This window comes from Trematosphaeria pertusa, assembly GCF_010094035.1.
Source record: "Trematosphaeria pertusa strain CBS 122368 unplaced genomic scaffold BU26scaffold_4, whole genome shotgun sequence".
In the NCBI taxonomy this organism is placed as follows: domain Eukaryota; kingdom Fungi; phylum Ascomycota; class Dothideomycetes; order Pleosporales; family Trematosphaeriaceae; genus Trematosphaeria; species Trematosphaeria pertusa.
The window spans coordinates 1,995,860-2,017,881 of record NW_022987215.1 but is presented as its reverse complement, the minus strand read 5'-3'; the positions used below and the strand labels follow the sequence as shown (position 1 = coordinate 2,017,881).

General features: G+C 55.3%; 11 protein-coding genes across 11 annotated transcripts; 5 read left to right on the top strand and 6 right to left on the bottom strand.

The window, feature by feature from the left end:
* Window positions 1–423: 423 nt before the first annotated feature.
* BU26DRAFT_602795 (pyroglutamyl peptidase-like protein type I) lies at window positions 424–1,966 on the bottom strand (the record flags this gene model as incomplete). Its single annotated transcript, XM_033835379.1, has 3 exons — window positions 1,892–1,966; window positions 1,565–1,722; window positions 424–1,188 (listed from the first exon to the last, which is right to left on the bottom strand). Exons 2-3 carry the CDS (start codon window positions 1,649–1,651, stop codon window positions 424–426), a joined length of 852 nt encoding a protein of 283 aa, XP_033687409.1. The 5' UTR covers window positions 1,652–1,722; window positions 1,892–1,966.
* A 574-nt stretch (window positions 1,967–2,540) lies between these two features.
* Window positions 2,541–4,235, top strand: BU26DRAFT_256492 (mannitol 1-phosphate dehydrogenase). The gene is made up of 2 exons (XM_033821209.1): window positions 2,541–3,364; window positions 3,412–4,235. Exons 1-2 carry the CDS (start codon window positions 2,593–2,595, stop codon window positions 3,951–3,953), a joined length of 1,314 nt encoding a protein of 437 aa, XP_033687408.1. The 5' UTR covers window positions 2,541–2,592; the 3' UTR covers window positions 3,954–4,235.
* On the bottom strand, window positions 3,863–5,557 carry BU26DRAFT_539058 (proline iminopeptidase; the record flags this gene model as incomplete). The annotated part of the gene is made up of 3 exons (XM_033831488.1): window positions 3,863–4,615; window positions 4,693–5,460; window positions 5,509–5,557. The coding sequence occupies 3 exons, from the start codon at window positions 5,555–5,557 to the stop codon at window positions 4,032–4,034; spliced, it is 1,401 nt and encodes a 466-aa protein (XP_033687407.1). The 3' UTR covers window positions 3,863–4,031.
* A 180-nt stretch (window positions 5,558–5,737) lies between these two features.
* BU26DRAFT_480029 (galactose oxidase) lies at window positions 5,738–8,048 on the top strand (the record flags this gene model as incomplete). Its single annotated transcript, XM_033825689.1, has 1 exon — window positions 5,738–8,048. The coding sequence occupies exon 1, from the start codon at window positions 5,976–5,978 to the stop codon at window positions 8,046–8,048; it is 2,073 nt and encodes a 690-aa protein (XP_033687406.1). The 5' UTR covers window positions 5,738–5,975.
* Window positions 8,049–8,266: 218 nt separating this feature from the next.
* On the bottom strand, window positions 8,267–10,763 carry BU26DRAFT_421005 (P-loop containing nucleoside triphosphate hydrolase protein; the record flags this gene model as incomplete). Its single annotated transcript, XM_033823386.1, has 3 exons — window positions 8,267–8,599; window positions 8,671–9,495; window positions 9,732–10,763. The coding sequence occupies 3 exons, from the start codon at window positions 10,761–10,763 to the stop codon at window positions 8,267–8,269; spliced, it is 2,190 nt and encodes a 729-aa protein (XP_033687405.1).
* Window positions 10,764–11,288: 525 nt separating this feature from the next.
* On the top strand, window positions 11,289–13,865 carry BU26DRAFT_517036 (uncharacterized protein). The gene has a single exon (XM_033828471.1). The coding sequence runs from the start codon at window positions 11,591–11,593 to the stop codon at window positions 13,697–13,699; it is 2,109 nt and encodes a 702-aa protein (XP_033687404.1). The 5' UTR covers window positions 11,289–11,590; the 3' UTR covers window positions 13,700–13,865.
* A 41-nt stretch (window positions 13,866–13,906) lies between these two features.
* Window positions 13,907–15,940, top strand: BU26DRAFT_452642 (glycoside hydrolase family 27 protein). The gene is made up of 2 exons (XM_033824804.1): window positions 13,907–14,647; window positions 14,696–15,940. Exons 1-2 carry the CDS (start codon window positions 14,314–14,316, stop codon window positions 15,892–15,894), a joined length of 1,533 nt encoding a protein of 510 aa, XP_033687403.1. The 5' UTR covers window positions 13,907–14,313; the 3' UTR covers window positions 15,895–15,940.
* A 98-nt stretch (window positions 15,941–16,038) lies between these two features.
* Window positions 16,039–16,545, bottom strand: BU26DRAFT_256440 (uncharacterized protein). The gene has a single exon (XM_033821208.1). It carries the CDS (start codon window positions 16,507–16,509, stop codon window positions 16,183–16,185), a length of 327 nt encoding a protein of 108 aa, XP_033687402.1. The 5' UTR covers window positions 16,510–16,545; the 3' UTR covers window positions 16,039–16,182.
* A 593-nt stretch (window positions 16,546–17,138) lies between these two features.
* BU26DRAFT_256403 (uncharacterized protein) lies at window positions 17,139–18,920 on the bottom strand. The gene is made up of 5 exons (XM_033821207.1): window positions 18,551–18,920; window positions 18,264–18,362; window positions 17,922–18,212; window positions 17,606–17,865; window positions 17,139–17,538 (listed from the first exon to the last, which is right to left on the bottom strand). Exons 1-5 carry the CDS (start codon window positions 18,747–18,749, stop codon window positions 17,146–17,148), a joined length of 1,242 nt encoding a protein of 413 aa, XP_033687401.1. The 5' UTR covers window positions 18,750–18,920; the 3' UTR covers window positions 17,139–17,145.
* Window positions 18,921–19,091: 171 nt separating this feature from the next.
* On the bottom strand, window positions 19,092–19,570 carry BU26DRAFT_562140 (uncharacterized protein; the record flags this gene model as incomplete). Its single annotated transcript, XM_033832996.1, has 3 exons — window positions 19,092–19,301; window positions 19,361–19,459; window positions 19,526–19,570. 3 exons carry the CDS (start codon window positions 19,568–19,570, stop codon window positions 19,092–19,094), a joined length of 354 nt encoding a protein of 117 aa, XP_033687400.1.
* Window positions 19,571–19,695: 125 nt separating this feature from the next.
* On the top strand, window positions 19,696–21,965 carry BU26DRAFT_480016 (uncharacterized protein). Its single transcript, XM_033825688.1, has 2 exons — window positions 19,696–20,478; window positions 20,533–21,965. Exons 1-2 carry the CDS (start codon window positions 20,128–20,130, stop codon window positions 21,643–21,645), a joined length of 1,464 nt encoding a protein of 487 aa, XP_033687399.1. The 5' UTR covers window positions 19,696–20,127; the 3' UTR covers window positions 21,646–21,965.
* Window positions 21,966–22,022: the final 57 nt, after the last annotated feature.

The following is a 22,022-nucleotide window of genomic DNA, read 5'->3' as shown; positions in this document are numbered from 1 at the left end:
CCATCCTCCACACCACCCACTCAACCTCCTCCCTCCACGTCTCATAACAATACGCTACCTCGCACTCCCCGCACCAGTCTCTTAGCGCCTGCAAATCCCTGCTTGCTAACTCTGTGCACGTGCGATCGCCCAGCCGCGCAAAGCGCGGGCTGTCTGTCAGACTGTAGGACGGCTAACGGAAAGTATTATAGTCTGGTCGAAATAGCCCGACGGCTCTGTAAAACTTCAGCGTTGCGAACCTCGAGCATGTTTATTCAAACTGAGCAATCTCTTTCTTTCTCCGTTATTAAAGCCGTAATCATACATACTAGTAATGCCATGTACAACCCGTGTCCAGACTCCCAAACCCTATATATCCTTATCATGATCACTCCCATAACCGCCGATGATATGTACTCGTACACAATCTCTTAAGCCCTCTTCTTACGCAAAATTTACATCCGTCCCCGCTCTTTCTCCTCGCATCTCATCACTCTTAACAACCCTCTCGACGCCATCGGTAACGCCCACGTGCCTCCTACTTTCAACCAGCGCCATGATAAGCGCCACCGCGACTTTCCTCCCCACCGCCAGCTGCTCCTCGCTCTGGCTGAGATCGGGTACGTGCAGAAAGGCAACCGGTCTCTCGTCTTCCTTGAGAGAAAAGTAATGCGCAAGCGAATTGTAGTATATAAACCCACACAGAAAGTTCCCCGCATCAGGACTCAGCCGCACATCCGGCAGCCTCTCTCTCCTCTTCTTAACCTCGTCGTCCTCGTCAGCTGCCGCATACCCCAAATTCGCCCTCCACCGCCCCAGCACATCCCCTGCATCCAGCGACGTCGTCAACACCGGCGGAAACAGCTCGGGCGGAAACTTCGCATCCGCGACATCGTCCGGAAACCGGTCGCCGTCGACATCCGGGATCGCGCCGTAGCCGCGTCCATGCGCGCCCCGTTCCAGCGTGTAGAAGTTGCGGCCCGCGGCGAGTCCGATGTGCAGCACGATGTCGGGGCGCGGGTACAGGGGGTTGTGGGGCGGGAGCAGGCGCGGGATCAGGTCGACGACGTTGGCGTAGGCGACGCGCACGCTTTCGTGGTGCACGTGGATGTGGATGGGGGTCGGGTTGGAGGGGGTTGCGGGGAGGAGGGCGGGGAGTGTGGAGGCGATTTCCCAGGAGGAGTTTTGGGGGTATTTGCTTAGGAAGGGCTGGGGGGGTGTTAGTGTGGGTGGGATGGAGTTTGTGGGGTTTGGACTGGAGGAGAAGGGAGGGAGGATAAGGATGATAGGGGAAGGGGGGAAGAAAGGAGAATCGGGACGCTAAACGTAGCAAGAGGAAATTTGAGGAAAATTTTGGCATCTACCCCCCAAAAATCTAGCTCTTAACATGGGCTTACAGCTGCATTAATAACTTTGCTTTTGGAGTCATCTTCGCGGCGCTGCCGTAGAACCAACTGTTTGCAGGAGGCATGATAGGACTTAAGCAGACGGGAGAAATAGTGATCATAGATGTTCTTCAAAGGTTTCGACTGCGGTGCTTGTGGAACGCGAGAGATGCACTCAAGCAGAACAGGAAAGATCATACCCCAAAGCCAGTCACCAGCACGGTGACTGGATCGTTTCCTTTCTCCGGCGGAGGCTGCCTCGCGGCAGACTCCCGAGTTCGGGGCATAGATCCGGACCGATATGACTATCCCGGCATAGATAACTTTGTATCAGATAGCCGTTTGCTTTTGAAGGAATCTGGGAGGAATCAGCCACACGTCCAACATTCGCAGTGCAAGAGATGCCACAGCAAGCTGTCGACGTTCGTCATGACGTCGGATGATATAATATCGTGCATTCGCGTGAGAGAGCGCGAGTGGTCGGAACATGAAACCATCCATGCAGCGAGGATGAGCTGGAAACTTACATGCAAACTAGGACAAGATTAGAGCATATATGAGATTAAGAATTCATCACTGGTGCTGGTCAAGAAAAAGGTTTGAACATACTTTGAAGACGTCGACCGGACGTCGGCCGGCACTCGGCATACCCGATTAGCAGCAGTCGACTAAAAGCGGCCTAGTGCCAAGTCGTGACGTCGCTGGTCAGAGGCTCGTCCCGAGGTCGTTACGAGCAAAGCTCCACCCCGCATCAATCCAAGCACTGCTCAGCTCAGCTTGCAGGTATCGAATTGATATGGAGCAGGTCTTGCAAGAGCCGATGCGTAATGCCTACATCCTTAACCATCGGCTGTGGTCCACGGCCTCCTCTTATGTCTTCAACACCCGGCCACAATGCGCTCGACCTCACATCGACTGTGGAGTGCCTTTCGGCTGCTGCTGCGCGACGCCGAAACACGCTGGATATCATTGCACCGGACTTCCATTTATGACGAATAGGTGAGTAATAGGTGAGCGAGTCTTCAGCTCCATCGCCATGTACAATCCATCGGGGGAGCTGTCCGATGGACGGAAAGCCTCCCCGGCCGACTGCAACATTTCCCCGGGCACCGACAGGCGCAGGACCCGCCGGACTACTGGCTGCGTAGCATCGAGAGCTAATATATACCCCTTCAGATAATCATCATTCTCCGTCCTCGATTGCTCTAAACTGTTTCGCCTGCCCGAAATGTCCTCCACAAACTCGCCCTCGAAGCCCTTCGACATCGCTATAGTCGGCGGTGGGATATCCGGCCTCACCCTCGCAATCGCCCTCCTCCAGCATGGGATCCCCCTCACAATTTACGAAGCTGCGCCGCACTTCGGCGAAATCGGCGCCGGCGTAGCCTTCGGGCCCAATGCCGCCCTCGCCATGAAGCTCATATCCTCCAAGATCCACGCCGCCTTCAATAGTTGCAAGACTACGAACCAGTGGTCCAGCAAACATCGAACGTGGTTCACAGTGCGCGTCGGCGACGCGAGGAAAGCGGATAAGGATGGCTTCGTGAAGGAAGGGACGAAGGTGGGCGACGCGCTGTTTGACGTGGAATTCGGGAGGGACACGGATAGCGGCGGGGTCTACAGAGCGCACTTCCTGGATGAGCTGGTCAAAGAAATCCCCGATGGCGTCGCCAAGTTTGGGAAGAGGTTGGACACCATTAGTCCGGTTGAAGATGGCTCCGGGGATGTGGTATGCCATTTCGCGGATGGCACGAGCGCGAGACATAGCGCAGTAATTGGATGCGACGGGATCAAATCCCGGACGCGAGAATGGCTGCTGGGCAAGGAGGATCCGGCTGCGAGAGCTGTCTTCTCGGGGAAATACGCATACCGCGGGCTGATACCGATGGATAAAGCGGTGGAGATGCTGGGCGAGGAAGTCGCGAAGAACAGCCAGATGTTTTTCGGATATCACGGACATCTGCTCACGTTCCCGATTGAAAAGGGCAATACGATGAATGGTAACGTGCCTCCCTTGCTTCTTAAGACGCATGCTGAAACGTCATAGTCGTCGCTTTCAACTCCTGTGAGCATTGGGACAACCCTCAATGGGTCATCAGTACGACCAAAGAAGAGATGAACGCTGAATACGCCGCCTGGGGTCCGCACGTCCAGAAAATCATCCGCGCCATGCAAAAGCCTGATATCTGGGCGCTCTTCTACCACCCTCCTTGCTCCACCTACTACAAAGGGCGTGTCTGTCTGCTTGGCGATGCGGCGCATGCGACTACGCCTCACCACGGCGCTGGCGCAGGTATGTGCATAGAGGATGTGCTGATACTTAGCACTTTGATGAAGGAAGCAAAGAGCGTAGGGGATCTGGAAAGGTGCTTCAAAGCGTATGACGAGGTGCGGAGGCCGAGGAGTCAGCGGAACGTGACAGGCAGCAAGGAGGCCGGAATGCTCTATGATTTCGAGCTGGAGGGGGACGACTTGGATAGAGTTGAGAAGAACTTCACCTCGCGGATGCGCTGGATTTGGGATATAGATTTGGAGGAGGAGATTGAGAGAGCGAAGAAGATCTATCAGGGTGGGAGCGCGAAGATATAGAGCCATTCCACCGCTGCTCGACATTGGACGACATAGAGGGTATACACTTGATTCCCGCCATATGCGCAGATGAAGTCCTCAGTCTATAACATCGTCCCTCATCGCGAAAATCTCCTTCAGCACATCATCCGTTTTGCTCCCGATAGCATTATGATACATCGCATTCGTCACGAACGGCTTACACCCCCTAATCGTCCTCGCCGTCTCCATGCTCAGGTCAAAATCCACATACATGTCATCCACATACACCGCCGCGTAAACCGGCACCTCGTTCCGCTTCAACTGCTCCTCGTCATACAACCTCGGCCAGTCTGGCTCCTCCGCCAGCGCATACCCCACCGCTTTGAGCTTCTTCAGCTCCGGATAGCAGTCGAACATGAACGGGTAGATCATCTCGCCCGTGAACAGGATGGGGTCGGTGCTGTGGAGCGTTTCGGTATAGTTGAAGGCGGGGAAGCGCGAGAGCAGGCGCTCCGCGGACCAGTTTGGGGCATTGTTGAAGCCTTGGCAGTAGAGTGGTTCGTGCAGGAGGGCGTAGATTACGTTCGAGTCGAAGGACTGCGCGGCTTCGAGGGCGAGGACTGTGGGCCGCGTGAGGTGGCCGAATTGCGTGAGGTCGGTGTCGGCGCGCAGGACGAGCTCGTGCACTTGGTCGAAGCCGCCTGGTAGTTCTTCGTTAGCTTTTTGCGGGCTCTTGCTTCAGATTTGGCGGGATGGAGGGGCCGTGGTCGCAGCTTACCGTGCTTCCCGAAGAATATGCCGAGTTGGAGGAACCGTCGGGCGCTGAGGTAGCCCTCGCCGCCCTGGACGCGGACGGTAGTGTCGCCAAAGCGGCCGAGCAACTTGCACACCCTCCTCACCCTCTCCACATCCTCGGGATATTTCTCATAGTACTTTTCATTTCTTTCTTTCACTCGCCGATACAGCCGCTCGTACACCTCATCCGGGCCATCCCTTAGCGGCGGCAGCCCCCCGAAGACAAACGCCTCCTTCACGCCCTCGGGGAAGAAGCTCAAATACGTGGTGCAGCAGAAGCCGCCGAACGACTGGCCCATGATGCTCCACTTCCTCTTCTCCTCAGGGTAGTCGGCGGTCAGCGCTTTGCGGATGGCTTCGCAGTCTTTGACAATAGAATCTGCGCGGAAGGATTTCATGTACTCCGCCTGGACCTTCTCGTCGCCGCGCAGCTGGAGCGCGGACTGCGAGATGGCGGTTGAGAGACCCGTCCCGCGCTGGTCCAGCATGAGCACTTGGTACCCTTTGTCGAGGATGGTCTGCGTCCAGGCGACGTTCTGCGGGCTGCGGCATTCGAAGCCCGGCCCGCCCTGCAGGTAGACGAGCCATGGGAGCTGGGCTTTCTTGGGGTCTTCTGGGATGTTGGAGGGGGCGTAGTCTGCGGGCTTTTCGGCCTTGCGTGCTGAGCGGGCGAAGAGCTGGATTGTACCTGAGGAGGGGTTGGAATAGTCACGGGGGACTTGGAAGAAGTGCTCTATTATGCGCAGTTTGCCTGGATGGTTTAGCAAGGTCATGATGGAGGGGGTTTGGAGGGAGAGACCGGGCACGAGGTGGCTTCGCTGTTCTAGGATCTTGGCGGCTTGTATCATCTTGCTGGTCATTATTGTACTTAGGTGGGAGAGGTGAGTGTCAGCACCATGTTGGTGAATGTTTACGGTCTTATCGATACGTGGGACTGCTCCGAATCGGATTAGCCTGCTCCGGAAGAAGTCCGGGTCATGCGCAGTATAAAATGCACAAACTTATTCACAACGACTGCAATGTACCGTGCCAGGTCTTCCCAGCGTTTCTTGCGCCTATAATTCAGGGTTGCACTCCGACCGCTCGCAAGTCGACCAGAGTCAATCTTCCATTCAATTCTCCCATACAGGACCCACTTATTGGATTTTCCAACGTTGTGTGGCGAACCTCGAACATCTAGCGGCATTACTTTACAATCCTGCCTGGGCATTAGCATTATATCCCGTGAAGAACGAGTCGCTGCGACAGCCTTTCGCTTCATAAACTATGGCAAAAGATAAGAAGAAGTCCGGGGACAAGAAGGCCGCAAAAGCAGCCAAAGCGGCGAAGCAAGAGAAGAAAGCAGGAAAGAAGGACAAAAAGCAAGCCTCGAAGAACAAGGACATCGATTCTGACACCGAATCTGTGGATCTTGATGCTGTACTGGCGCAGTATGCGAAAGAGCAGGAGCAATATCACGCGATTACAGAAGTTGCATGCGATCCGCCATCAGCAAGGACCTCCGGCACAATCATCGCCAATCCGGCGAACGAGAACGAACTCTTCATATTCGGAGGAGAGTACTTCAACGGCGCAACAGCGCACTTCTTCAACGATCTGTTCGTATACAACGTCAAGAAGGATACGTGGAACAAGGTCACTTCGCCGAACTCACCGTTACCCCGCTCAGGACACGCGTGGTGTAGAGCTGCGAATACGAAGGATATCTATCTTTTCGGCGGCGAGTTCAGCTCCCCGAAGCAAGGGACGTTTTACCACTACAACGACTTCTGGCGACTCGATCCGACTAGTCGCGAATGGACCCGTGTGGAGCAGAAGGGCAAGGCTGCCGGACCGCCGGCGAGGAGTGGGCATCGTATGGTGGGATTCAAGCAGTACATTATCCTCTTCGGTGGATTCCAGGACACATCTGCTACGACGAAATACCTGAACGACCTTTGGATATACGACTGCGTTAACTTTGCGTGGCATACGCCGAAGTTGCAGTCTGCACGCGCAGTGCCCGATGCACGGTCAAGCTTCACGCTACTCCCACATGACCAAGGCGCTGTGCTGTACGGCGGCTATTCTCGCGTGAAGACCGCGGTTGGTGGGAAACAGCAACAGCAAGCGAAGGGCAAGAAGGGTGGAGGAGGTGGAGGCGGAGGCGCTTCCCGTATGGTCCTCAAGCCCAAGGTGCATGAAGACACATGGTTCCTACGCATCACGCCTCCGGCCGCTGACCAACCTTCGGGAAGTCTTCCGACTGTGTCTTGGGAGCGCCGGAAGCGACCGGCGAATCCGCCGAACCCACCTCGTGCGGGCGCAACGATGGCGTTTCACAAGGGTCGTGGTATTATGTTCGGCGGCGTGCATGACGTGGAAGAGAGTGAAGAAGGCATCGATTCCGAGTTCTTCAATCAGCTATTCGTCTGGAATATCGAACGCAACCGCTATATGCCGCTGACTTTACGCCGGCCGAAAGCGAACGCCAATAAGAGGGCCGCACAGCAAGCCAACATCAGTCGCCGTCAACGCGGGAAAGCCGACGAAGAAGAGCTCCTGGCCAACTTAAAGGCCCTGGAGATGAAGGCTGGGGGAAATGTATCTCCGGACTCCGATGAAGGAGAGAAGAATGAGAGCGAGAAGGAAGAAGAGGACGACGAGGCCAGACCAGAAAAGCCTCGTATCTTCGAATTCCCGCATCCGCGCTTCAACGCCGCCCTCGCCGTCCAAGCCGACACGCTCTACATCTACGGCGGCACATTCGAAAAAGGCGACCGCGAATTCACCTTCGACGAGCTCTGGTCCGTCAACCTAAACCACCTCGACGGCGTCACCGAGCTCTTCAAGCGCGACCTCGAAGACTGGCAAGGCAGCGAGGACGAAGCAGATTCCGAAGACGACGACGCCTCCGAAGAAGAAGAAGACTCCGGCGACGAAGAACAAAGCTCGCTCGTCAGCCCCGTCTCCACAGCCCCAACCAGCATCACCGCCTCCCCCATCATGACATCCAAAGAATCCCCCGACGAAGACCCCGGCACCACCGAAGAAATCTCCGCCCTCACAGACACGCTGCCGCACCCGCGCCCCTTCGAGTCTCTGCGCGCCTTCTATGCGCGCACGTCCGAGGCGTGGCAGAACATTGTCGTCGACGAGCTTAGTCGGAGTGCGAGGGGCGTGGAGAAGACGCCGAAGGAGATTAAGAAGGCGGCGTTTGAGAGGGCGGAGGAGAAGTGGTGGGATTGCAGGGAGGAGATTCGCGCGCTGGAGGATGAGCAGGAGGCGGCGGGGATTGGGGAGGTGGTTAGTCTTGTGGATAAGGAGGGTGCGAGTGCGGGGGCGGGGAGGCGGAGATAGTGGGTTTTGGTGTGAGGGGGGATTGGAGCGCTTCGGCCGTCTGAAAAGTGGTTGGGAGCGTCTGGAGTTGGGCCTTAGAAAAGGAGGCGTGAATATTTCCGAAACTAAGAGGCGGAAAAATTCTTTTCGTATACAGTCTAGATGCATCTGCAATGCCAGAAAATACATCCCTAAAGACGTCAAACTCCATGGGTCCCTTAAATCAATCACGCTCCCTTTCACATCATCCCATCCCAAGCCTCCTCCACCCAATTCAACTGCACCGCACTCACGTCCCTAGCCCACGTCTTGTTCGTAAACACAAACGTGCTGAACAAAATCGCCTCGAGCCTGCGCCCGAAAAGCACACTGCTAGGATGAATAGATATCTTCTGATTGCCGATAACCGTTCTGTAGACATTGTCGGGCATCAATCGGGCGGTGTTGTTGATGAAGCCGCGAATGAGGCAGGCGATGATTGCTTCGGTTTTATTCTCCGAGGGCCCAGGGGGATCGGGGGAGGACAGGAGTTTCAGGGCTTGGCATTGCTGGCGGAGTTGTTTGCGGATGTTCTGGGGCGGTGGTCAGTGTGAGCTTGGTTGAGTATGAGGGATCCTGGAGGCTTTCGGGGAGATAAGCATACCATTACGTTCTGCATGGTGCGGTGAGAGACGAAGTGCCTCTCGCACCATGCCTTTCGATCCGTCTGCTCTTCCGCGTACTGCTGCACCGTAGCTAAAAAGGTCATGTGATCGCCCTCACGACGATACAGCTCTCGCCTCGCTTCTTCGGCCGCCTCTTTCCGCTCCTCAGTCACGAGATTCAGGAAGATGCTGCCGTCGATGCTGAGGGCTGATATGATATCGATAACCTCGTGGAGGCAGTCACGCTCCGGTTTCGCGGCTTCGATCAGGATGCGGCCAAGCGCTGGCGTAAGCGGTAGTTTGGCCATCTTCAGACCGATATCACTAATGCAACCCGTTTCTGTCAACGCGCCGAGATTGAGTAGCTGCATCAAGGCCTTCTCGAGAGCTTCTCTCGGCGGTCGATCCAAGAATGGGAAATTCGGCACATCGTCAACACCGCGCGCTTTCATCGTCAGAATGGCCTGGCTGAGATCGCATCGCAGGATTTCAGGCACCGTCCGTTCTTCTAATCCCGTATATTCGCTCTCGGTGTACAAGCGATAGCATTGACCGGGGGCTTCTCGACCTGCTCGACCCTTGCGCTGAATAGCCGCGGATTTCGATATGGGCTTGACAAGCAGCGACTCTAAACCGAGCTTGTTCCGGAATTGCTTGACTTTGGATTTGCCGCAGTCGATCACGTATCGTACACCGGGGACTGTGACGGAGGTTTCGGCGATGTTGGTGGCGAGGATTACCTTGCGCGTTCGGTACGGCGCCGGCTGGAAGATGCGTTGCTGAGCTTGTTGCGGGAGAGCCGCGAAGAGCGGTAGTGGTAGGAGCTGCGCAGGTACGATTAGCCGGCGCATACAGGAGGGTGTTGAAGAGTTCATTCCATTCTGTCAGTGGATGGCCAATTCGGGGACCGGGCCAACAAGAATTGACAGGCTAGGCTGACGCGAAGACATGTGCTCATCCCCTTGGCCAGGCCACCCATTTTGGCCATCGCTACGAAGAATCTCAACCGCCTAGAAAAGACCCCGAGTGTCTTCAGGTGAGCAATGTGTGGTAGACGTACCTTTGGAATCTCTTTGTCCATTCCCTCCGCATAGTCATTGACCAGCTTCTCAAGTCCTTCGATAACCTCTTGTCCAGTAAGGAAAACGAGAATATCACCCGGCAAGGGCTCCTTGTAGTGTATTTGGAAGATAAGTTTGAGCGATGATTCGGTCCAGTCCAACGTCGGCTGCGGTAGATAGATGGTTTTGACAGGATATTGACGACCTTCTACAAAGCAGGTTGATATCTGGTCAGTGGCTAATGGGTTTGGTTCGGCTTTATTCTGTGTGCTAGGGACGTCCAGGGTTCCGTTCGCGCTGCCGGACGGGGAGGGCAATCCGTCGGCAAAGAACCGCACCAATCCTTTTACGTCTGCGGTGGCGCTCATAACAACGACCTTCAGCGGAGCTTTCCGCTTTTTCCCGTCTCTGGCCATATCGGACACAAGGTTTCTCAGGAAACCAAGGATCAAGTCAACGTTCACGCTTCTTTCGTGGACTTCATCGACGATTACTGCGCTATACTGGCTCATGCTCGGATCGCGGAGCATCTCTTGAAGAAGCATACCCTCGGTCAGGAATTTGATCTTCGTATTCGGCCCAGTTGCGTTGTCAAATCTGACGCTGTACCCCACTCTGGCCGCAGGGCTCTGGCTGCCGAATAAGCTTCCCATCTCATCTGCGACGCGCCGTGCTAGGGATATTGCTGCCACTCGACGCGGCTGAGTGATTGCGATCGTCTTTGTACACCAGGGCTCCGAGGCGAGGAACTGCGGCACCTGAGTGGATTTTCCGGAACCGGTCTCACCGGTGAGCACGAGAACGTTGTTTCTACGCAACGCATGGCGGATCGGCTCTGCCTGAGGCCAGATAGGAAGAGCCATACGGACCGGTTGGAGCTCATCCCGCTTTTTGAGCAGGGCTCCAGAGACATGGGGCTGCCACCCGTGGGGCGAGCGAAGTCCGCCAGGCTGGGTTGAACGACCTCCATTTTTTCGCTCCGGCCTCTTCTCTGCTCTTGGTTTGACTTGCTTCGGCGCTGCACTCGACATCACGGGCTTGTGGAATGGCTCGGGGTTGTACGAATCTGCCTCCACCTGGTGAGTGGAAGCGGTTGTGGATAGTTCAGCCCGAGGTGCTTGAGGCCTCTCATCTTTCTTAGGTTTTGGCAGTCTCGGCGCTTCCGATTCCTTCTCCTTTTGTTCTCCCTTGAGTGGGTTCTCGTCTTCTTGGTCTGATGCATCGAACTTCATCAGTTTCCCCGTTCCCTTTTTGATTACGACTCCATTCTCTTCGTTATTAACGGCTGCGCTTTTCCGCTTTCGCTTTTTCCCCCTCTTGAGGTCGATAGAGCTTTCAATGGCAGCCGAGGAGTCTTTCGACACGGTTTTGTGCGGTCCTCCATTTTGCAGCTTGGACATGGTGATAGAGTTGGTTGAGAGAAGCTTTGTGGTACAGCGGTGAACTTTTTCCAACACCGTTATCGATAAGGAGGTGTGCTAACCGTAAGCGGTAAGGTGCACTCCCTACCCTGCAAAACTGCCGCCTCTGGATCGCGGTTCCTGGAGTCCTTCAACCCTCGATCCACGAACCCACATGCTCCGCAAATGTACGCGATGTCGTCCTCGTACCCGGTTGTCGACCGTCCTGGGTCTTCGGCCTCCATTGCCCCGGCGCTGTGGCGCGACTTCGTCGATCTTTCGACCCCGCTGAAGCACGACCGTGAGCTAAAGAATCATCAGCCGGTAATTTATCCATCAATGTAAAGTAGATCGATTCACCTCGCTGGACCGGGACAAGAAGTTGTAGCTATTTGCGGGTCCGAGGGAGGTAGAAAATGAGCTTTTGCCCACTCTAACCATACCTACGAAACTTCACGATGCTGTCTCGACCAGGATCATGGAGCAGAGCATTGCTCCTCGTCGCCGCTGTGGCTCGATTTGGGGATTGTAAAATTGATCGAAACTCCATCGTTCGGCTCTTCAACCTCAAACTGAATCAGTCTGATCCCTACAGTCCTGTCCAAGTGGGCAATGGCAATTTTGCTTTCGGCGTCGATGTTACCGGCCTGCAAACATTCCTTCCGCACAACACTCTGTCGTCATGGGGCTGGCACAACTCTTCCCTCCCTGCTACGCCTCATCAGACTGCAATTACGGACTTCACGGGACTGGACTGGTGGACACACGACCGGCTTGTCAACTATGCACAACCGAACCCTGCCGAAAAGGATATCAGTCAATGGTTGATTTCGAATCCACACAGAATCAACCTCGGGAGGATAGGCCTGTGGTTTGGTGGGCAAAATGTTAGTGAAGAGATGCTTTCGGAAAAGATGCAGGCGCTGGACTTATGGGACGGTGTGGTGACGTCCTTGTTCTTCTTGAACGGAAAAGAGGTCAAAGTACGAACTGTGGCGAGTCTGCAAACCGACACTGTCGCCGTTGAGATTGAGTCAGAGCTATTCAAGAGCGGACAGCTAGGAGTTTTCTTCGACTTTCCGTATGCGAGCGGGAAGAACAAGTTCGATGCGCCCTTCGTAGGAGTGTGGAACGCGACGGCCAACCATACCACCACTCTGAAAACGAAGACCAGCGGGGCCATTATCACTCATACACTCGATGCCACGACTTATGTGGCTGACATCAACTGGGCGAACAAGGCGAGCATCTCCAGGCTAGACAATGCAATGCATCGATACATCTTGAAGCCCGGGACAAGAGAGGACAAGCTTTCCTTTACAACAACATTTGCTCTAAAGGCAGGGAAGAGTGTTGGCTCATTCGATGATGTACTGGACAAGGCTGCGGAATGGTGGAACAATTACTGGAATAGGGGGGCGTTCATTTTGTTGCCCATCGCCTTCAATTCTTCCGCTAGGGAACTCCAGCGACGGATCATCCTGTCGCAATATCTACTCGCCGTCAACGAGGCCGGAAGAGACCCGCCTCAAGAGTCGGGCTTAGTCAACAATGGCTGGTACGGCAAATTCCACATGGAGATGGTCTTCTGGCACCTCATGCACTGGACGCTTTGGGACAAGTGGTCGCTCTATGACCGCAGCATCGGCGTATACGAGCGCTTCCTTCCGACCAGCTTCGAGCGCGCAAAGCATCAAGGCTACGAAGGCGCACGAATTGGGAAGATGAGTGATCCAACAGGGCGATCTGCGCCTGGGGAGATCAACAGCCTCCTCATCTGGCAACAGCCACATCCTATGTACTTCGCCGAGATGGAGTACAGGAAGTACCCTAACAAAAAGACATTGGAGAAGTGGGATGCTATCTTGACCGCAGTAGCAGACTTCATGGTCAGCTACGCTTGGTATAACGAGACTACGAAGGTATACGATCTAGGCCCGCCGATGTATCCAGTCTCTGAGAATACCAACCCCAACCAAACCGTCAATCCTACTTTCGAGCTCGCATACTGGCGCTTTGGACTGGACGTCGCCGAGAAGTGGCAAAAGAGACAGGACAAAGCCGTGCCGTCGAGTTGGCAAACCGTGAGAGACAAGCTCGCAGCTTTTCCGGTAGAGAACGACGTATATGTCCTCTACGAAGGCATCAAAGATATGTGGACCACACCTGAAACTGCAGAAGACCACCCAGGCCTCCTTGGGATTTACGGCTGGCTCCCTCCAGATCCCCGTCTCAATCTTACCATCTTCAATAACACTCTCGGAAAAGTCTATCAGTCGTGGAACTTTACTTACTCGTACGGGTGGGACTTTCCGCTTCTTGCTATAACGGCCGCTCGGGTGGGCGACGCAGACAGAGCGGTGCGTTGGCTTTTGGACCCAGACAACAAGTTCGATGCGGTCGGTATGCCTGTAGGAGGTACGCGGGTTCCGACGCCGTACTTCCCGTCTAGTGCGGGCCTGCTCCTGGCGGTTGGCATGATGGCCGGCGGGTGGGATGGGCTCGAAGGGCCGATATTTCCCCCGAGCTGGGATGTAGAGGTGGAAGGTTTCTCCAAAGCTATGTAGCGCGTGGCGATAAGAACACGGTTCGCGTCTAATTCCTACCTGCTATTCTAACCCGCGCATACATCCGGAGTCTTCATGATAGTCCGCGGCAGGTCTCCGAGGCGGCCTATGTACGTAGTTGGGTTAGCGCATCGGATAGAATCCCTATTACAGCCTAGCCGCCATCTAAACTTCTCCAGCCCCAAGTGATCCAATGAACATACAACCATATGCACCATGCAAACAGCGGGCTCGGCGTATCCTCTCTTTCTCAACATTCTGAGCCGCAATCATTGCGTTACGGTAGCACTAGCGCGTCAGCAATCCCCGGAACTGGGCCATACAAGTGAAAAGTTGGACGGACCTTGCATCATCCCCGCACGATCCCCGCAACATCGCGAGAATTCTCGGACCGTCTGCGCGTAATGACGATGCTTCGGGCTGTCTTCTGTACCAGGAAACGCTCGCAGCTGTAGTTCCTTCCGACGCGGAAACCAGCGCGTAGCCGACGCGGAAGCCGCTATACGTGATGAGGTTTAAAAGTAGCGTAGGCCCCGCTGAAGATGCCGGCATCATCAATCCAAGGCATCCTAACTTCTCCCACCTCTTTATTTTAAGTCAACGACACTTTGACGATGGTAGCATCAAGCTTCTGGCAGCCGTTGACAGCGGCGGCTTGTCTGTTCGGCGCGACTACTGCGTACCGTCAGCGCAGATACATTGATAACTCCTCCGGGACGCCCGAGGTTATCATCCCGGGTGCCTCTTCCTACAATGGCCTGAATCTAGTGCCACAGATGGGATGGGACAATTGGAACGCCTTCGGGTGCGACGTGAATGAGAGCTTGCTGCTCAATACCGCTCAGAAGATGGCCGATTACGGGCTGCGGGATCTAGGGTACAATTACATTGTCCTGGACGACTGCTGGTCGATTGGGAGAAACTCTAGCGGATATCTAGTCGAGAATCGTAAGCATAATCCACTCACGTGTGATGACTCCTCGCTGACAACTACAGACGTCAAGTTTCCGAGCGGAATGAAGGAGGTCGCGGATAGGATACACGGCCTAGGCTTCAAATTCGGAATGTACTCTTCGGCAGGCATCATGACTTGCGGAAGGTATCCGGGATCGCTCGGCTTTGAGCAAAAGGACGCGGACTTGTGGGCCAGCTGGGGTGTGGACTATCTCAAGTATGACAACTGCTTCAACCAAGGCCAATCCGGGACACCGAAGCTGTCGTTCGACCGCTACAACGTCATGTCGCAGGCTCTCAATGAAACTGGCCGGCCTATCGTCTACGCGATGTGCAACTGGGGTAACGATGATCCTTACGACTGGGCTTATGGCATTGCGAACTCCGGACGCATGTCGGGCGACATCTACGACTCGTTTAATCGACCGGACTCGCGCTGTCCATGCACAGAAGCTGTTGGTTGCCCTTGGCCAGGCTTTCACTGCTCCGTTATGAACATCCTGAACAAGATGCCCGCCATACAGTCGCGCACGATGTCTGGCTACTTCAACGATATGGACATGCTGGAGGTCGGTAACGGTGGCCAAAGCGATTCGGAATACGTAGTCCACTTCTCCATGTGGGCCATGATGTCGTCGCCTCTGCTTATCGGCACGAATATCCCGACGCTGTCTCCGGCCAATCTGGCGATTTACTCCAACCCGGCAATCATCGCGCTCAACCAGGACCCATCAGCGGGTGCTGCTATCAGGAAGTGGAGATACTTTGTAGACCCGGACGAGAACGGCGAAGGCGAGATCTCTCTCTGGACGCGGACGCTTGATAACGGCGACACGGTGATGGCGCTGCTCAATGCCGCCAATTCCACCATGATGATGAACGCCACCATGAACGACATCTTCTTGGACCAGCGCACGGCTGGTGCGTATCAGGAGCCGGAGGAGCTCCGCCAGACCTGGGACGTGTACGATTTGTGGGCGAACCGGATGTCGGAGGCAGAAGCTGGTTCCCTCATCAATGGCACCTCGACCGTGAGCCCAAACAGCACTACTAGGTACAATGCTACCGCAACGAGCTACGAAGAGGGGCTCGAGAACAATGCGACGGCATTGATGGGCGTTCATGTCGGTAGTATTGCTCCGAGTGGGACTTTCAGTGCGGAGATTGCGAGGCATTCTGTCGGTGTTTACCGGTTGAGGGCGCAGTCTTCCTCGAGCTTGCGGAAGAGGGATGAGTTGTAATGTATCCAGGTACGACGAATGTCCCGCGCCAGCGGTAGGGAAAACGGTATTTGAACAGAGAGTTTGCGTAATTCTCCTCACTATTGCCGTACTGCACATTCAAGCGAAATTCCCTCCAGAAAAGATGTCGTATCCATCACAGTACCACTGTATCATTAGCAGTAGACCCCTAGTCCCATCTACCTCAAGAACATATACCTAACTCCTCCGGTGCGGCGCCCTTCCAATGCCCACCAAACGTCGACCACGATAACTACTCGGTGCCAGGCTTAGATCGCCAAACCTACTCTACACACGCCGCTCCTTCTTTCCCCATTCCGCAGTCCGTCTTTTCGATCGCGCCTGATATCCTCGATGCGCAAACACCCCCCGATCCGCGAGCCTGGTCGGCTTCGCATCCTTCCTGCCTCGTGTGCTGCATGCAGTCAGCAGAATCCGGGGCTTAATGGTATCTCGTATGCTACAGGCGGGTAGATCCGTCAAGTCGACATCCTGGCTAGCTCGACAACGATTAGACGTCTGCGTGTGAAGGCCGAAGATGACAGACGATTGCCACCAACTGCTGACTGCGCTGCGCCACGCTGCATAAAGGAGGCGGGAAGGTAGGATTGCCATGGCTGAGTGATGACAGGGTAAGCGAATAGGAACTAGCGATGGTTAGCGGGTTACGATATGCGGTTTTGAAACCAGACGTGCGTGGAGCGATTCCGGCGTTATGATGATCTGGGCTGGGTTGGTAAAGGGGGATTGTGCGTGAGAGTGAGGTTTACCTTGGTACGTAGCGTAGGTGATGACGTAGACCGTGTTTTCCGGGAGCAATAATGGTGTATAACTGACTGGCTGGAATGCCGTGCCGTGGTTGCGCAAGAAAGCTAGGCCCCTCATAGCCGCGAGAGGCGGAGTCTTAAAGTCCGCCTGGGATTTTGAGGCCTTTCGACGGGGACAGCGGATGCGCGGGAGGGTCTTCAGGGATAGCTGCGCAAAGCGGGACATGCGCGTGCGTTCGAGTGGTCTGCGGTGTCTGGGGTTGCTGCCAACATCAATACGAACACCTAGACTAAATAGTCTGTACGTCTGCAACACGCTTCTTGAAGCACAAACATTCGACGACATTGTGAGCATAGAGTAGCCTCGTGAAATGGCGGACACCTACTCGGACCACTGGCAACCCTAGAGTCTTTGAACGACTTGAAGGAGTCAAGCAGGCATTATATTCGGCCGTGGCATTAGTCACATAGTTAGCTACATTAATTAATCCCCCGGCCCAGTAAAATTCCCAATAAACACCACCAAAATGGCGCAATACGCCGCGCTCGCAGCAAAAAGCTCGTGCCGCGCCGCCCGCGTCAGCAGGCTCATGGCGGCGCTGAACAGCAGCGTGAACACGATCAGGACGCCAACGGCATTGAGCGTATCCCTGGTGTTGACGAAGTCCGCCGAGTCTGAAGAGGTGGCGTTGGTAGAGGAGGATTCGTGGGTAGAGGTGGAAGTCAGCTGGTACATTGTGACGACGGGGATTACGAGCAGGATGAAGATGATGAGGGTGATGAGGATGTTGACGAGTTTGTCGATGCGCGTGCTGCTGTAGAAGGAGATGTAGGTGTTTGAGGTCTTTTCGCGGAGTTCGGGGGTGCGGAAGTATTTCTGTTTTGCTGTGTTAGCATTGTTTCCCTCGTCCGCACGTTGTTGAAGGGGGCGGATAGTAGAGTACCTGTAGCGGTGGAGTCTTGAGTCGGAAGAACCACTTGAGGAACCGATCGATTTGCCCGATAATAGTCTCCACGCCACCGTCGAAGGACGCCCATTCGCGCCCGTTGCGCAGAGAGACGGTGTCTTCTTTGCTGCGGATCGAGTCCATTTCGGCGTCCATGAGCGGCTTGGTGTTGTGGTGGTAGCGGCGGACGCTGCGGTAATTGCGATCAGATGGCTTTTGGAAGGACTCGAGCGTCCGTGCCTTGATCAATACTTCGTCTGGCGAACGTCAGTATCCCGGATCTGCTTGCTTGATGGTAGTAGGGAGAGCGGACCGTATTCCATTAACTTATCCTTGATTTCGCGGAGAATGACTCTCCGGTTGCGAGCATTACCATCTTGAGATGCTTTCGCGACGTCGATGTCCCGTGACCGTAGACGGTCCGGTTCGTCGTCGAAGTCGTCCCAGTCGATCTCATCGAGCTCCTTCTCTAGCGTCGTGATCTCGTCTTGTAGATCGAGCAGCACGCGGGAGTGGAGGTAGCTGAATGATCGGTACAGAGAGAAGTTTGCTTCGCTGGACTGAAAGGCTGCAAGACGAGGGAAGCCATTGGGCGTGTTTTCGACTGCTGCGGATGAGCGATATGTTGGGCACAGGGATTGATAGAAAGGCTTACGTTTCCGGGTGTTGGTCTCGGCGACAGCCTGAGGGTCTGGTTCGGATTTGAAGGAATTCGTTATTCGTCGCAGAGGATTAGACCGTTTCTTTTCGTTGTCTGGAGCGGTCTCAGTCTTGTGACACTTCTCACTGTGTGCCCAGAGCTTCTTCTTTCGCAGCGACGGACGGCGATAAGAGCATAGTACTAGCCCACATTGCATCGCTTAGAGATGCTGCAGTACCATGCACCGTCACGAAGCCGTGCGATATTTGGGGGGCGGATCGAGGGTGTCTTGGATCACGTACGAGGCTGTGCAGGCGCTTCGTTCACCGAACCCACGTCCAAGGACGACGAACGCGAAGTCGAGCTATCCTCTTCCCCAATCTCAATGATAGCATCCCCTCTTAGCGTATCATCCGTACACGTCGGCGACGCTGGCGATTGCGGTCCCTTCTCCGTCTCATTCACAACCGTATCCCCCGTCATCGAGCGGGCGGGGGCCATTCGCGAGGCTGGGCTGGAGGAAGGGCTATGCGCGACCCGCGCACAACAAAAAGACAAGTAAACGAACGAAAAGCGACGAACTTTTGTGAACCGACGCCGACAGACCGCTTATTAGACCGACATTGGAATTTGAAAGGTGGCTCAAGAGTTCAGCTGAAGTGTGGCGGGTGATCCGCCTCTATGTAGTCTACGCAAAGCAAATGTTCGGTGAGCCATGCATGATCGTCGGGCCCGACCGCCCGCCCTAGCCAAAGAACGCCAGAGACCCAATGAAATTGTGGCTGCCTAGCTGTCCCCTGTGCCACAGGAGGCAGCACAGCCACGGCCAATGTTGCAATTCAGCTACCTCGCCTTCTCCATGCGGAGCTGCTTCTCGCGGATCCACTCGCCGTTCTTGTAGGCCCTGCCGTTGGCGTCGACGAGCTGGTACTCGTAGTAGGCGCCTGAGCTGTGGAGGCGGCCCTTCGCTACTGTGAAGATGCCTTTTCTGCGGGTGCCCTGCTCCAGGAGGGACATGTGCACCGTGTCGCGCTTGTTGAAGCGGCCGGATTGCTGGACGCATTCGGTTAATGGCTTGTTTGATATTGAGGGTGGTGGGCGGAGACACTTACGTCTGTCGGGTTCGGGTCGTTGTACACTGTCGACTTCTCGGTCGCTGCTTGCTCCTGCTCTGGAATCACTTCGTCCGCCGGGAGCTCCGTTTCCTGGGTCTGTACGGAGCGTTACTCGTCAGCCTGTGTGGCAAAGGTCTCATATGACGTTGTGCGACGACGTACCTTGAGATCCTGGACTGGCAGCGTGTCAACTTCGCTGGTGGCCATGGTGTGGAAGCGTATAAAATGCAGGGCGGGAGGGGGATGCGGGTGTGATTTGATAGCCTTGTGTGCAGAGGGACGGTGGACGAGAAGGCTACCGATTTAATATAATACGACCGTGCAACTGCAGGCCTCCCTGTGCTGCCTTGGGATGCAAAGAAAGCGGCCGACTTTGAGGCTGACACCCTGCACAGCCATCGAGATGGTTTTCAATCCTCCCTCGCAAGCACCGCCAGTGGGGCTATCGCATTCCGGCCCCCGGCGCCTTCGTCCGTGAACGCCATTATCAATCTCTATATTTGCAGCCGCCTGTCTCAAAAGCCGGCGCTCTTGAAAGCGGAAAGAGGGGGATCAGAAGGGGATGGAGGAGGGCCAGTTTCGGCCCCCAAACTCCAGATGGCGGGTTAGTCAGCCCGTGATTGGCGGGATCTAGCTCCTTCGGTGAGAGTCGTTCATGGGCGCTGTCCCACCAATATGGGGGCTGAACGGCGGGCTCGCGCGAGCAATATGAGAGCCTCTGCGACCTCCTCCACAGCCTTAAAGCCTTGTGGCCTGCTTCGACAATGGCCCTGTGGTCGCAAGCCTCACAGCGCGTGGTCGACGCCATGGAGACCGACATCTCGCCGCGGACTGCGAACCCCCTGAAGGACAAGGTCTTCCACGCGAACATCCAGATCCAGTCCATTGAAGATGCCCCGACGCGCGAACGAGAGCTCTCTGAGGGCTCTAGACTGGTCGACCAATCCAGCGAAAGCGCCGAAGATGCCGCCAACAGAGAGCGAGCCGCGGAAATGCAGATGTGGTGGGATGAAGCCATTGCGCGGAATATGGACCTCCCAGACGGCTACGTCAAGGTCGCCGTGCTGCTGGTGAAGTGGGCGGACGAGTTGGATGAGCTGAAGACAAGGACAGAGGTGGGTAGCCTCTAGGAGAGTTCTAGCATTCCAATTAAGCTAACGAAAAACCAGGCCGAGGAACTCGAAGCCGTCTTTCGCGACCGGTTCCACTTCCACACCGAGACCGTCGAGCTCAATGTCTCCAGCAAGCCGCAGCACCAGATGAACTGCTACCTCGCCGTCTTCGTAGAAAAGCACGACGGACCGAACAACTTGCTGGTCCTATACTACACAGGACACGGAGTGTACAGGGAGGACCACAAGCACTTGGAGTTGACGGCGAGTCTCAACCCCATGGTGAAGAAGGGGTTCAGCAAGGATGCTCGTCTTAATTGGAACAAAGCGGAGGATATACTCCGCTCGGACGATGTCGAGTGCGATGTCTTGACCATCCTGGACACCTGCTATTCGAGCAATCTGGCAAAGTCGGGCAAAGAGGAGACGAGGACATTCGAGCTCTTGAGTGCCTGTGCTATCGATTCGACAACCGCCGCGCCTGGTGACAATTCCTTCACCCGAGCGCTCATCGATGCCCTAAAAGAGCTCCTCGAAGAATTCCACGACAGACCCTTCACCACATTCCACCTAAACCAACGCATCCTACTCGACAAGCGCCGCCACGATACTCCCTCACAGCTCTGGTTCCGCCTCCAGCACCACGAGCGACACATTCGCCTCGCACCCCTGAAGCCAGAGAAGGACCGTGAGCGGAAGGCTTCCGGGCTTCGGCACCCGCCGCGCGGCTACTTGACGCTACGTTTCGCCCTGCGAGACGAGTCACTGAACCGGGAGCAGATTGAATTCCTGACACGCAACCTGTCCAAAGCGTTCAACAATAAGGCACTTGTCGGCTTACGCAGGATCGACTGGCTGGGCCTCAAGCCGGCTCGAACTACGCACTTCGGACGCGCGGCGCTAGCTATGTTTGCGATTGCGCAGTGGAAGAAGTTCCTGAATAGGAGGCGGGAAGAGCGAGCGTCGCAAAGAAGAGTCGATGAGGTAGAGTTTCCTGCCGATATGGCGGCCGAGGTATCACCAGTGTCTTCTCCGATGCGAAAGCGGACGCGGGACGGCTTCGATGATCTGCCAGAGCCTAAGCGCGAGTATCTTGTTATCCCGCAGCCACCGTCGCCTCCTGTGTCGAACTCTTCTCGAGTGGAGGATACTGGAGGAGGAGGTTCCTAATCATTTGTCCTCTCATTTTGCTGTATTGTAATGTCTGGTTGAATTCGCAAGATACCCGTAGCGGCATGCTACATCGGACTTCGTCGTACACGTATCTAACATTCATCTCTTTTCTTACTGTCCCTTCATATTGTCCACAAGCCGAGGTTTAAGGGGCTTCAGTTCATTTCGCCCCTTTCCTACCTATCAGAGGGGGCGCATGAAGCCATCAGGTGTACCCGTCGCCAGTGCCCAGAGCTTGGAGATCTGGGAACTGCTAGCCTGTGCTCTAGAAACGTATTGAACTTGTGAGATGTTTAGCGTGCATCGGATTCGTCCGGCCGCCCTCATGTTCGCTTCAAGTCCTCTTTCTAATATTTGTCGGGGCAGTCTTTGTG

Coding starts and splice junctions, on each gene's coding strand:
- BU26DRAFT_256492 (XM_033821209.1), top strand. CDS start 2,593: ATGTCCTCCACAAACTCGCCCTCGAAGCCCTTCGACATCGCTATAGTC. Junction 3,365..3,411: donor AAAGGGCAATACGATGAATG/GTAACGTGCCTC, acceptor GAAACGTCATAG/TCGTCGCTTTCAACTCCTGT.
- BU26DRAFT_517036 (XM_033828471.1), top strand. CDS start 11,591: ATGCTGTCTCGACCAGGATCATGGAGCAGAGCATTGCTCCTCGTCGCC.
- BU26DRAFT_452642 (XM_033824804.1), top strand. CDS start 14,314: ATGGTAGCATCAAGCTTCTGGCAGCCGTTGACAGCGGCGGCTTGTCTG. Junction 14,648..14,695: donor CGGATATCTAGTCGAGAATC/GTAAGCATAATC, acceptor TGACAACTACAG/ACGTCAAGTTTCCGAGCGGA.
- BU26DRAFT_256440 (XM_033821208.1), bottom strand. CDS start 16,509: ATGGCAATCCTACCTTCCCGCCTCCTTTATGCAGCGTGGCGCAGCGCA.
- BU26DRAFT_256403 (XM_033821207.1), bottom strand. CDS start 18,749: ATGGCCCCCGCCCGCTCGATGACGGGGGATACGGTTGTGAATGAGACG. Junction 18,363..18,550: donor CGAAGCGCCTGCACAGCCTC/GTACGTGATCCA, acceptor AGACCGCTCCAG/ACAACGAAAAGAAACGGTCT. Junction 17,866..17,921: donor GGATAAGTTAATGGAATACG/GTCCGCTCTCCC, acceptor GACGTTCGCCAG/ACGAAGTATTGATCAAGGCA.
- BU26DRAFT_480016 (XM_033825688.1), top strand. CDS start 20,128: ATGGCCCTGTGGTCGCAAGCCTCACAGCGCGTGGTCGACGCCATGGAG. Junction 20,479..20,532: donor AGCTGAAGACAAGGACAGAG/GTGGGTAGCCTC, acceptor ACGAAAAACCAG/GCCGAGGAACTCGAAGCCGT.